At 36.8% G+C, this 13,154-nt stretch overlaps 2 protein-coding genes and 1 long non-coding RNA gene across 3 annotated transcripts in view; 1 reads left to right on the top strand and 2 right to left on the bottom strand.

Moving 5' to 3' along the window:
• Rhogef3 (Rho guanine nucleotide exchange factor 3) overlaps positions 1–13,154 on the bottom strand; it is a 164,295-nt gene that overhangs the window by 143,952 nt on the left and 7,189 nt on the right. The window lies entirely within an intron of this gene.
• Positions 1–13,154, top strand: part of LOC143340246 (venom acid phosphatase Acph-1) — a 105,487-nt gene that overhangs the window by 91,959 nt on the left and 374 nt on the right. Inside the window, exons 2-7 of the mRNA XM_076761969.1 lie at positions 10,637–10,804; positions 10,927–11,034; positions 11,352–11,617; positions 12,433–12,589; positions 12,662–12,785; positions 12,875–13,089. Coding sequence (XP_076618084.1) covers positions 10,718–10,804; positions 10,927–11,034; positions 11,352–11,617; positions 12,433–12,589; positions 12,662–12,785; positions 12,875–13,089 — 957 coding nt within the window. The 5' untranslated portion in view covers positions 10,637–10,717. The remainder of the gene's footprint in view (positions 1–10,636; positions 10,805–10,926; positions 11,035–11,351; positions 11,618–12,432; positions 12,590–12,661; positions 12,786–12,874; positions 13,090–13,154) is intronic.
• Positions 1,435–4,616, bottom strand: LOC143340207 (uncharacterized). Its single transcript, XR_013079399.1, has 3 exons — positions 4,374–4,616; positions 2,870–3,923; positions 1,435–2,743 (listed from the first exon to the last, which is right to left on the bottom strand). It is a non-coding gene; the product is annotated as an uncharacterized LOC143340207 (long non-coding RNA).

Below are 13,154 nucleotides of genomic sequence, written 5' to 3' on the forward strand. Positions count from 1 at the left end.
TAGTGCTCCAACTATTTTTGGGAATCTAAATTTATTAGTTGCAATCTCAAACGACTGTTTGATTTTATTATCAGCTTTTAATTGTTCAGTAAACCGTTATTGAACCATCCTTGCAGCAGAGAAGCATTACAGGGAATAATTTATAACTTTTAAGCGGATTAATTTAAAGCAGAGAGACTTGTCTTCGCGATGCATTAAAATGTTTCGTACGTTCAATAATTACGTAAAATTTTAGCTGCCAACGCAGGGAAATGTAAACCACGCTTCGCGTACATTTATAAATATTCTTTTGAACCGTGAAAACTTAATTTTCGCTCAAAATATCGACGCGACGAATTTTAAATAGAAATATCCAAACAAAGAGAAACGGATTGACAGTAAAATATTCAAGGCCGTAAGATTAAGGAAGGTAGCGTAAAACCTTAATCAAGTTTTCATCGATATTCTGAACACTCTGGTAGATAAAGTTTAGCATCAGTTTTAGAAGTGAGAAACCCTTGCTCTGCACACTTGGTATGATCAAAAGTTTCTTAATAATATGCTCAGCGTCAAGTTTGATGAAAACCAAAAGAAGATAAATGAAACTGATAAATCAATGTACAGAGGTACCAAATTGAAAGTAAATATCTTTTGCCTTTGATGAAAAGTACGAATTGTACTACAAACAATCTGGGATTTAAATTTGAGAAAATTATATTTTAAGATTTCCTTATTTTCCAGGTTTTTTTTTATTACGACATTCATCGATTACTCTATATATAGGTGAACTCGTTTCAAAAATAAACGAACGTTTGATCTGGTAGTTATCTTACTATAGGTTACATGTTGGTGTACACGACCCCGTTTCTTACAAAATAAACTCAATTTCATCTAGAATCGAGAATGAATGCACCGGTGTTAATGGAATCCAGCCTGCTGGATGTGACACGCTCGACTAGGTCTTTGGACTCGATTCAGAAGTAGCTACGAGGTTCGATTTAACGAAGCGTGAAAAAAAATCCAACGAAACAAACGAAGAATACATACAACTGTATCATACGGCGCATTCGCGTAAGGAACTTCGATTACTTTTCACGCAATCAAGGGAAGAATAATTTGGAGAATAATTATAGTTATAATTACAGAAGGAAAAAGCTATTCTGATTTTCTAAGACCTTCACCTTTACCCCTTTCGACCAAAATGATTGATTTTTACCAGATTTAATGCTGCATTAAGTAACAGTAAGATTTATTTACCAAAAATAATGCTATTGTTATTCTAAGCAACATTTCTTATTCTTAAATGCAGATAGTTGTTGTCTTCTTTCTGTTGTTAGCCCTTCACCGTGCTACTTTCATGCTATTATTAAGTGTGAACGCATACTATGTTGGTTTGACGCTAAATTATGACAGTCTGAATTAGTCTGAACCGTTATAGATGAATGTTTCCTTAGGAGGAGGGATATTCTACAAGGACATGTTATGTTCAGATAATAGAACGTCAGAATAGTAAACTGATAGTTGCAGATTCGAATAACGGAGGTTCAGATCAAGAATTTTGACATATCAGGTTCATCAATTTAAATAAAAATATTATGAAGTTATGTTATGCAAAAGGGAGTAAAATGGGGGAATTTAAAAGCGAATAACACATTAAATAAATACGTCACACATTTTTTCACGGTTATTTTTATGTTGCTTTTATCCTTGTGTTATTCTTATTACTTATAAACACGATACGCTTGTTGTAAACACTATGTTGTAACTACTATTTTAGTCCGTATATGAAATATGAGTAAACTCGAGTCACAAAGGGATTTTTGTCAAGGGACACGAGATAGATCCCTCGATCCTGGAATATTCCAAATAGGATCTTTTGATTCCCAGGAAGGTTTGATTCGGGTATCTGAATCTTTGGATCGATTTCGTTTGGTTTTTTCGGTTTTGACTCGATTCAAGTTCTCCGTTTATTAATTCCATGATTCAGATTCTATGACTACATGGTATCTCCAACACGGATCTTACGACACTGAGATTTTCCAAGTCGATTTCGTCACGGACTTATCCGTCACTTATCATCGTCAACATCTGATGGATCACGTCGTGTCACAGGACCTTGAGGTTGACCGGAACCTGCTAGTTTTATACGTTATATTCACGTTTCTGATAATAACAAATATGAAACCTACGCTTATTCCAGCTCTTGTTATGTTCTTATCTGCAATTAAGTCTCATTTACTAATTTATTCATCGTCAGATAAAGTCGTATACGTTAGATTCTAGATTTAATTTTGCTGATTGTCCTGTATTTTTTTTTTTTAATTTGTGTAGATCTAATCATTTAAGCCACTTCGTCCATGACAATCCAAAATAGAACAACAGAAATGTGTATTAAAATTTTAATTCCTAAAGTTACAAAGCTACGTGCTTAATGCATTCGATATTAAGGGATCTGCTCGTTAAATGTTAAATCATACTGTTTACTATTTCATCATTTGTGTTAAACGTTTCTCGTCTGATCTCGGACGACCATGCACCACGTTTGCGGTGCAGTTATAAATTTCGAGTGGAAGGACAGCTCGAAACCAATCAATGTACAAATACAATTCGGCCAGGAAAGCATAGCTAAAGCTTCGCAAAATTTGAAGGATGAGAAGTGGACGAGGAACCTGTGCAGGAGTATTATCGATATTCGAAGGACGATCACGCTACCTCGGTGCGCATTATGTGGGTTACTAGTCCAAGGTCCAACTTCGTTCGTGTCCTGGAACATAAGCTCGTTTGTACGCTGGATAATTTACCCGTACTTCCTGTGACCCATATTCTTAGCTGGAATCTGTCTTATCCTAGTCGAATTCTTTTGATCGAATACTTGGAACTAATTTCTTACCATTGCAAACAAGGAATTAGCTTTCAAACATTCTTGGCTTCTATATTATTTCTTTTACTACACTTTTCTTTCTCAATACAATCCGTCATCTTTTTCTTAGAAGCTCAATACTTCTTTATAGTTTCCTTCTTATTCCAAATACTGTATTCACAAAGTTTGGCGTTCGAAATTGTTCGATGCACCGTCTATAAAAGACTCGACGATTACATTTTGCATTTTCGTTAAAGGCTGTTTTCATAGAGACAGATGAAAACGATGGTATTAAATTAAGATGAACCGAGTGGCAACCCAACCGAACGAACTCTATCGATTTCGGGGCAGATCTACCGTGGTTCCTGCAGAAGGAAGTTGTTCCCGAACGTGCCTTCGCACCCTACGACGTCTGTCGATACGTTATTCAATTCCATGGTATTGGATTTCCCTTCTCAGCGGTCTGCAGTCAAGCTACGACTGCAACTGCAGCTACAGTACCTAGGAACGATGCGGTTCTATCAGGGTATCCGTCAGTTTCGTTTTTCCCCGCTTCCTTGTTTCGACATTCGACAGACCGTGCACCGTACAAAAATGTTTGCGAAATCGGTTAGCAACCTCGTAACCCAAATCATTAAAAATCATTCGAGACACACGCGCGGACCTTCAAGGATGATTTTCCGTAGCTCGTAATTCGAGTTCAGAGTACTCCGTGAAAAACATCATCGACCGGGAATACCATTTGAATGATCAATTTCTGTTTCGTAAATGCATCAACGCGGAGTTTACGCGGATTTACGCGAGCAGCTTGTACCACGATATCTCCATAATTTAAATAGGTCGAGTCGCTTAATAGAAGCAAATGTATTTCTCGTTCAATGCTGTTTCACTCATTAAAAATTATAATGCATAAAGTGATTGCTGATTACAAAAGCGACACACACGTGGCTGGTACACACGAACCAAGAACCACGTCTAATTCGTGACGCTGTTGCCTTGCAGTCTGGGCACATCCATTATTAATTCTGTACCTAATAATGGGGAGCTTCGCTCTGCATCTAGCACCAACGAGAAGGTTGCGTATCTGCAGTAAAATTAAAATTCATGTCTAACTTTAGAAACGAGCTCGAGCGTCGGTGGGCATCCGCGATAAAGTTAAATATCGCATTGTCGATTAACTAAAGAAATACAACATAACAACTTGCTCTTGGGCGACACAGCCAACAATTTCTTGCGATGGCGGACTACCGGCACTTTTATTTATCGTGCTACAAAAGCTGGGCGGGTCGTTCGAGCCAAAGGTAAAACAAAACTTGCTTAGACCAACGAACTGTTTGTGCAACAGGATCGAAATCGAGAAAACTGACGCCGGACACAAAAAAAAAACTTTAGAACTTCGTTACCGTAGTATTTTAGATACGAATCTCGGTAACAACGAAAATTTATTTTTCATCTAAATCATTTTGAAACGCGGTTTACGAGGAGTCTATTTTTGAAACGTTGGCTGTGACGATGTTGAATGTAGAATACTCACTTGTGGTTCAGAAGGAACTAGACTCTTCAGTCAGTCAAATTTGAAATTTAAATTAAATTCGACTCACGTTCGAGTCATCTTCGGTGTGACGAAATAAACAATTGTGAATATAATATAAAAATTATACAGTACGTGATATCAAAAATCAGTAGAAAATATTACAGTGGTTTTAATTCCTCGGTGTGACTTACTGAAATTCTGCGATTTGATTTAAGAAAGAATGGAGAAGTCATTCGCTGGCAACCAAAATGGAAAGGAACCATTCGGTTTCGCAATCATTCTCTGGGGCTTTATACCTGCGCAATGATTCAAGTGGGAGAGGTCTGTCGCGTAGTGAGGGAAACTCTGTGCTCGAATGGTGGGGATTCCGACCTCGAGCATCGAGGTTCTGGGTTTACGTTTTTTGTCCACTATTTCTTTCGGTGTCTGTTTTTTTTTTTTTTTGATGGTACTTTGAATTTCTTGCGAACGATTCCCAACGAAAACAAAATACGGTGGTTGCTGGTTATAGAAACGTAACGATCCACGTTGGTAATTCAGAATATTATATCTGCCCTGGTGGTATCGAGAAATTCTCAAACATTAGCGAGAGTTTATTATGACGATCCTCTTCGGGTACACAAGAACGATTATGTAAAGAAAAATGATGTCTTAGAAGACAATAGAACGTGGAAGCCTAACAATCAAAGTCTATAAATATAAATATAAAAAAAGAAGATACATCGTTTGAACACTTATGCTATAAAGTATTATATCTTGTTAACGCGATAGTTTATCAAACCGCGTATTTTTAAAATTTATTACCAGTGACTAGCACTGGTAATGATACTAGAGCTAATGGAGTTACGTTTTATGAGTTAAAACTGATATATGGGAATTTTATACTCCGTGACACATCAATACATTTTGGATCCGGCATTCTAATTCTTTTTTTCCGTTCACTTTTATATCCGTCCACAGCCGCAAGGCCGTCAGATTAAGGATTTGCATGTTCGATGTTCAAAGAGAATTGTTTTTTTAAATGGGTACGCAATTATACAGATAATTCGCTGTACGTAAGTAGCGAATACGATGTTCGCGGTTTTTTGTCGCACATTTTTATTTTCGGTAAGGCATAAATGTTTCTCCGGTAATCGACGTCATGGGTACACGGATAAAGTCGTAAAATCCAACGAAATCGCGCGAGAAATTCAAGCAACGAGTATGTTCATACCTGCGAGTAACGTCGCGTTATACAGGGAAACCCGACCGAAGGTTACCGTAGCCTTGAATGTGCAATCGAATAGTCGATACACCGGTACGGAGATGTGTCGATGGATAAAAGTTGGATCGAATCTTAAGAAAGAGTAACAAATGGTGGGTAAAAATCGCGAAGAACGGAGAGAGAACAGTGACGATATAACGGAATTTTAACATAGGATGACGCGATTCCTCGTATCTCGAGATCAACAAACGTTGAGAGCTGAGAATCGATCGTTGTATCGATAATATGTATCTATAAGATAAATGGAATTAATTGCCCCGGCTCGTTGAATAAAATAAAATGGGAAAATAATTATCATGTATCAACGACGATCGCTCGTAGTAATTTATTTATATATGCACGCGTATTTGCTAGTACGAAACAAGTTGTTTGGAAAATAGACTCTAAGATATTTGATTTAAAACGCCAAATAAATCCCAAAACGTTACGAAAGAATGTCGTTCGTTAAACTGCATATTTATCGAACGAACTGTCGAATTGCTATCCATTTATTCAAATAAGAAAGTGCACCGTTAACGTCGTTTTACCTCAGCCGCGTATTACGTCGCCGCAAGTGTCCTATCATAGCGATAAAAGGAAGCAAGGAACAAATACCATTACCCGTCTATTCACGTCCGCGATTTTTCTTTTTTTTTTTTTTTATGAAGGCTTCATAAATTTTGCGATAATCTCGCGACGCCGGGGCCTCGAGATACATAAAACCGCGCGAATGCATACACGCGAAAAGAAATGCCGGAGTTCAAGTTTTGATGCATCACCGACGTTATTCCCTTTATATAAAATTTTATGAATCCTTTTCAGCGGGAATTCACCGCACGAAAGGAAGCGAATAACGCGGATCCGCGGCGGCTGTGAGTGTCTTTTTAAAAATTCATTAAGAACACAGGCGGTACGGTTGTTAGAGGTTATGGTCTTTCAAGACCGGTTTACTTTTTTTCACCCCCTTAATATGCATGTCCGCAATGAAACAGAGGCGTGTATCGGTCCGCTTTATTCACGACACACCTACAACTTGTTCCTCCTGTGACGCTGCGTTAGTTTCTTTCCGCGCCCACGACCCAGTGACGTGTTTCATTGCACATCAACGCCGTGAAATAAATTATTCACGGTATCGGGAACCATTCGTCATTGTCACCTGCCCCGTGGATTCAGAGCGATCGGGATGTTCGGCAATGAATCGCGGACCGATCGTTTTAAGCGAGTCGTGTTTGAACAGGTAGAAGAAACGGTAGTATTTTGGTCCCCTGGTTTTATATCTTATAATAGATCGTTTCAAGAATTTTTATAAAGCCGGGAGTAACGTAGTTTTTTAACGAAAATAACGAAAAATAAGTTTCTGTTTATTGTAGAGATAAAAAACGAATTGATAAACTACGTTTTATCGTTTGCAAACAGAAATTGTTCGCATATTCATCTTTTCTGAACGATATGCACTCGCTGTGTACCCACAGATGACAAATGAAGCAGCGAATCCATATTTTATCACGTTAGTTTATAGAATTACTTCCACCACAAAATATGCATACTGTATTGACGTCGTCAGTTCTAATTCCTATGTTTAATGTATCAGAAAAAGTGTTTCGAGGCTTAAACAGGTAAAATTACACTTCACTATGGGGGATCTATAAATATAAATCTATTTTTCTCAGTGAAATTAACTTTTCACCATCGTTTCCTCTAACGAACATGTTTTTCAGAAAAATACAAACGGGTTTCTTTATGCTTCTTCGTTATCAGTGATGTATACATCAATTTCTTGCGTTTTAAATATTCACATCTCTGTACACTAACTGTTTTTGATTTTATCTACGGTATAACTAATTAAAATCTCAGAAAAAAAATTTTTTTTTTATTTATATCCGTTGTTATAACCTCGAAGTATCGTTTATATTTTATAAAACATCCTTTATGATATTTATAAATAGTGTACTTTACGAAGTATTCTAGGTAAGTCGATACTGATAATTTGCCATTAAATAAAGTTGAATTGAAGCATGAAAACAATAGTGTATAAATACTTCGTGCCTCGTTCTTGACATCGCTATAATTTCCACATTTTACGAGAAACGAGAGGTGCATTTATATTCTATTCAGATTTAACCGCAGATAATCGATTTTTCTGCTCAGGATGATCGTATAGCGACGTTCACTTCGTTTCGTTACAACCACGTACAGGGTGTTACCAACTTCAAAATCAGATATAATATAAATAGTGTGAAATGTTTATGAAATGATATCGAACTTTGAAATGTAAATAAAGCTAGTTCGTCACAGTGTTGATGTATATTATTTATTAGTAAATATGAAAATGATAATTAAACAAATTTAATATTATTTTTCAAGAGGATGGCTGAGTTGTGTAGAGTACAATGTAATAAAAATTAATTTTTTACCCTAAAAAAACACAATCAAGGTGAAATTTGCATTCTTTATATCAATTTCCTCCAAACCAAAGGTACAGGATCCATCCATGTTATTGGTGATATATAATTTAGTAACACCCTGTACATACAGCGGCGTACCGGTTAGGCAAAACAATCCATCACTGAAGGTTATTTAGAAATTAATCGAGATTTCTATCACGCGAGAAAATGAACATTTATAACATTCGTTTAACGCTATTTTATACGTACACTATTACTTTTCATTTCGATAAAAATATTATAATATCGTTGATGAATGCAAGATAGTGTTCATCGAGATATATTAATTTTCTATAAAATGACTTCTGACATTTAAATAAAATTGAACTAAAATATCCGGAACGTTTAAATTATGCTTTTTCGAAGGGGTATTTTATTTCACGCGATTAACATTGTACGTCGTAAATTTATATTTATAAAAAAGTTTCTAAAGGTCATAATTCCAAAAATAATATTTACGCATAAAATATGCGGTCGAGGAGCGGCAAACATTCAAGGACATTTTTTGCACATCCATAACGCTTCAAGTACTTATCTTTCATCAGATTCTCATTTAGTAAAACGTATAGCTCGGTTGAATTGGTTCTGACAAGCCTGCGGGGGAAAAAATTTTTTTACTTCGTTCCTCGTAAACTTTTATTTGAAACAGTTGCAAGAAGAAAGTTCAGCAAATGAACTAGAAAGTTTTGTATCTTCGCTGAAATTAGTAACGAGAAAATTTGCACGTTCTAGCGCGGTGTCCCATTGGTCGAAAAGAAATTGCTAACAGCCGTGTAATTAACAGGGCAAATCCCATTATGCTATGTGTTACAGTCGATTACATAGTTAGGAGCATATCATCGAACCGTGCCAACGAAACTTGTTTATTACGCTGATGGCCAAAACGCATTCATGTTATTTTTTAACGAAGACGTACGGAGCGTTAACGATGCAAAATATAGACGCACCTTTTATCCGCAATACGACCTATTTCGTATAGAAATATGTACTCTTATTTTTACTTGCGGTATTTAGAAACGAAACGAAACGCGTTATCGCAATTTTTGCTTTACCAAGTCCTGTAAAAAATTTTTATTCTTTAACAAATGTTAATTGTAAGGAACGTTGATGTATTCAATATTGATTCACATACCAACGCGAGGTTTCCTTGAAATAGAAAACATGAAATCATAAAGGAGGAAAAACGTAAGAACGTGCGTGTCAAGATTGGTAAACCAGGAATCCCGCGAGTACAACAAGATGCGTCAATAAATAAACCAGGATGATTAAACTAGTTAACGACATCTGTGCAAACTAATCGAGTATACGATCGACAGGTGCGATTCATATTATATTTTTTCATCTATTTTAAGAGTAATAAATATGTTCAAGACGTTACATTCGTAGTTCAATGATCTCGGCCGTTTCTATGAGTACAGTAAACAATCATAATGAAATGGATTGCACGGCTTTAAAGTTCCGGGATCACTTTGTACTTCTAATCGCGCTCATGTTCAACACTGTGGAATAAATATTACAAGGTGAATGGCCATTGCTCCACAATGTAGTGCTAATGTCGCAATCAAATAAAGGTTACTGATAACAATCAAGTTGACGTATCCTTGATAAACGCGTATCTGCGCTTAGTATTAAAAACTTACGAAACTGGAACGTGTGTAGGCTAAGGACATTCAGTCGCAATTTGTTTCTATTTTCATTAAACGCGTTATCTATTTTCAGGTAAAGGTTAATAGTAGCTTAAACTATCGTTGTTATTTCGATGAATCAGAATTACGGATGAAGGAAATTCTGTAAATAGTTGAACGATTTTCCTCGTATTTCAGTTTACGTGGAACATTATTTGTTATAGAATACTTGTACGAATCGGAAAACTTCCGATTAAATGTTAGATTTCCACGATGAGTAGGTGCCTACGTTCGAATCAACAGGAAAATGTTTGGTAGAAAAAAACACGAAACGTGTTATTATATTTACAAGCTGGACCGATGTAAATTTTTCAATCATACCATCAATTAACACGTAAGTAACACTTTAATTACGTATATTCTAATCAGTCGCGTTGAGTAACTTTCGTCGCTGTTGAATCACATCGTCAGGATCACCAATGATTCCTCATTTTTTACAAGTTTGTCAATCTTACTGAAATTTTATCTTGAAAAACGAAGCACGTTCGTCTTACGTAACGAAAACTCGAATCTCTGAATGTACTATTGATTCGTCACAATTACGAACTGTTAAGATTACGGGAAAAATATGAATTATTCACGCGTTATTATCGTTATAAATTATGTAATTTAACGAAAGGCGTCTGCCCACTTTCTCTACGTCCGTTTAACTCGGAACCTCGAGATTCGGCTTCATGGACCACACCATTCTCATTCTTTGAGTACGTGGCCTTCGAGGAGTATCACGATCGCGACTCGGTAGCGGGAAAAGGATCAACGTAACGAGCAAATACGGAGAACCGACGATAAAAATCGAGAGAACTGCAAACCTGTTCGCCTGTGTTCCTTATCCACCCCCACCCGACGAGTTGTTTTAGATAAGCACCGGCAAGAATATATACTTCTTCGTAGATCGTGGAGAGAAATTGTGCATTCCGGACGTACCTGTCGTCCTGTCTCGTTTCTTCGACGAAACAGTGTCGACGATCAAAAATGTCACCCCAACGATCGATGGTGTTTCTCGCCCTCTTGTTCGTTACCGTGGTCAACTGTGATTTGGATCTACAAATGTTGCACGTGGTAAATCGAATTCTTCTCCGATTCAGATAATATTTTCAACGAGAATTCTGAGCAAGTCGCGCCGGAAAAAGTGAACGAAGATCATCGTTAAGTGATATTAATAGTTTAATGTGTTTTTAAAGGTATTTCGACACGGTGAAAAAGTGCCACAACGGGAATATCAAAATTATCCTAACGATCCCTACAAGGATTATACGTATCAGTCGTTGGGCGATGGTGACTTAACAAACGTAAGTAAAAACAATTAACTCACTTGTTCATCCGATAGAATCGTATTCATTGCAATAACCGGATGCAAAATCTCAGTTTCAAACGTTCCGATTTTATAAACGAAATTCTCTTCTCCGACCCAATGATTCGAATAATGATTCTGAATAATTCCAGAAATTAAATAAAATTTACACCGACTGATATTATAATTCGTTGGCTCGTTCCTTTCGAATTGCTCGTTTTTGCGTACAACGCGACAACAAAGTCGCCCTGAAGCAATTACGAGACGATATGCATCGACAAACATAAATGGTAATTGTTTCATGCTCCTATGCAGCAAGGTAAGCTGCGCGAATACAGGATCGGCACAATGCTTCGTGAACGTTACGATAGATATTTCGGACCAGATTATTGGCCGGAGAAGATCTACGCTCGATCAACGGAAGTACCAAGGACTCAGCTGTCTCTGCAGCTAGTTTTGGCTGGATTATTCCCGCCCTCGGAGAAGCAAACTTGGAATCCGCATCTACCCTGGATTCCTACGTCGACGTTCTTCGTACCCTCCGAAGCTGACAATCTCTTGTTCCCGCATCACTGTCCCAGGTAATTGTTTCAATGCTCTCGATCATTAACGAAACAATGCGAAATACTCGCAAAGAACGCGAGAAATAAACGGTTGTCGTGCAAAATAAAAATATTCGAGAAGTTCATTTGAAGTTTGAAAATACGTTTCTAGAAGTATCGACTTTAAATGTTGCACGAAGAGCTGATTTGCATGATCGTATCGAATCTCAGACGTATCAGAGCATGCTAATTTACATTCGAAATAGTCAAGTTCGTTCGAATAAGACAGCAACAAAAATTATAATGTGTAGAATAACGATATAAATGAATACAGAATTTAGAAATAATTTAAAAAGTTCAGGAATGGTGATTTAAATTTAAAAAATGAAAGACGAAACGTAAGGTCAATCGAGATTCATGAAAATGATAGATTCGCGTAAACTGAAAATAACCCATGATTCACGACGCGAGATATAAGAAGGATATTAAGCATTTTGTAGAAACCAGTTTCCTTACAGTACGACTTTGAGTTATAATACTGAACTGTATTTTGTATCTTGAATATATGTATAATACGAAAGAATTAAGAACACCCAACTTCGAAGAATTTTCATTATCGATTCTATATTAAAATGTCTTGATGATCCTTTTTCGGAGCAACTGCTGACAAGAAATGAAACATTAATTATTCATAAAGAAGAGACCCAAGATAGCGACCTTGAAGTAGCTTTACTATAAAATCCTATTAGGCATTCGATCAATTGATGTAGAAAAAAGATCGAAGGTAGCAATAATAAAATTTATATTATTTTCCTTCATGGACATGAATGTAAAAGATCTTCTACGTTTCAAAGGTACGTGGAAGAATACAAGAAATTTCTCAAACAACAGAACGCGCAGAATATACTGAAGAAGTACAAACCCGTAATGAATTACTTAACCGAGAACAGTGGGAAAGTAATAAACACAACATCAGCGGTGACTTATCTATACAACTTGCTCAAAGAAGAGGTGAAGCTACTTGCCAATAACCTACGAACCTCGAGTTTCAACACTTTAATAATTAAATGTTATGGATTTTAGGCCTCCCAGAACCTGGTTCTTCCAAAGTGGACCGAATCTGTCTACCCCACTCCTATGAAAGAAATACTTGCTCTGGACTTTAAACTGAGATCGTATACAAGGACGTTGAAACGCTTAAACGGAGGTACGAGAACATTCGTTTCTTTTTTAGAAAAAATACATTTTGCATTCGCAATGTCACGGCAACAGAATTATAGTTTGCTTGTTCTGCAGGTTTGCTGTTACGTAAAATGATAGATGATATCGAAACGTACAAGGCGGGCAAATTAGAGCCGTACGATAGGAAAGCGTTTTTCTTCTCCGCCCACGAGATGAACGTTGCTGCTGTTGCAAGAGCTTTGGATTTGGACGAACCTATTATACCTGCATACGGGTCTACCATGATCTTAGAGACTCTGCGCGATAAGAAAGGCACATATTACGTTCGAGTAAGTGTTTAATTTATAGCACAAGACTCGTTCGATGTTTAAAACGTGCATTGATGTACGATTTG

Source organism: Colletes latitarsis, chromosome 3 (genome assembly GCF_051014445.1).
Source record: "Colletes latitarsis isolate SP2378_abdomen chromosome 3, iyColLati1, whole genome shotgun sequence".
Lineage (NCBI taxonomy): Eukaryota > Metazoa > Arthropoda > Insecta > Hymenoptera > Colletidae > Colletes > Colletes latitarsis.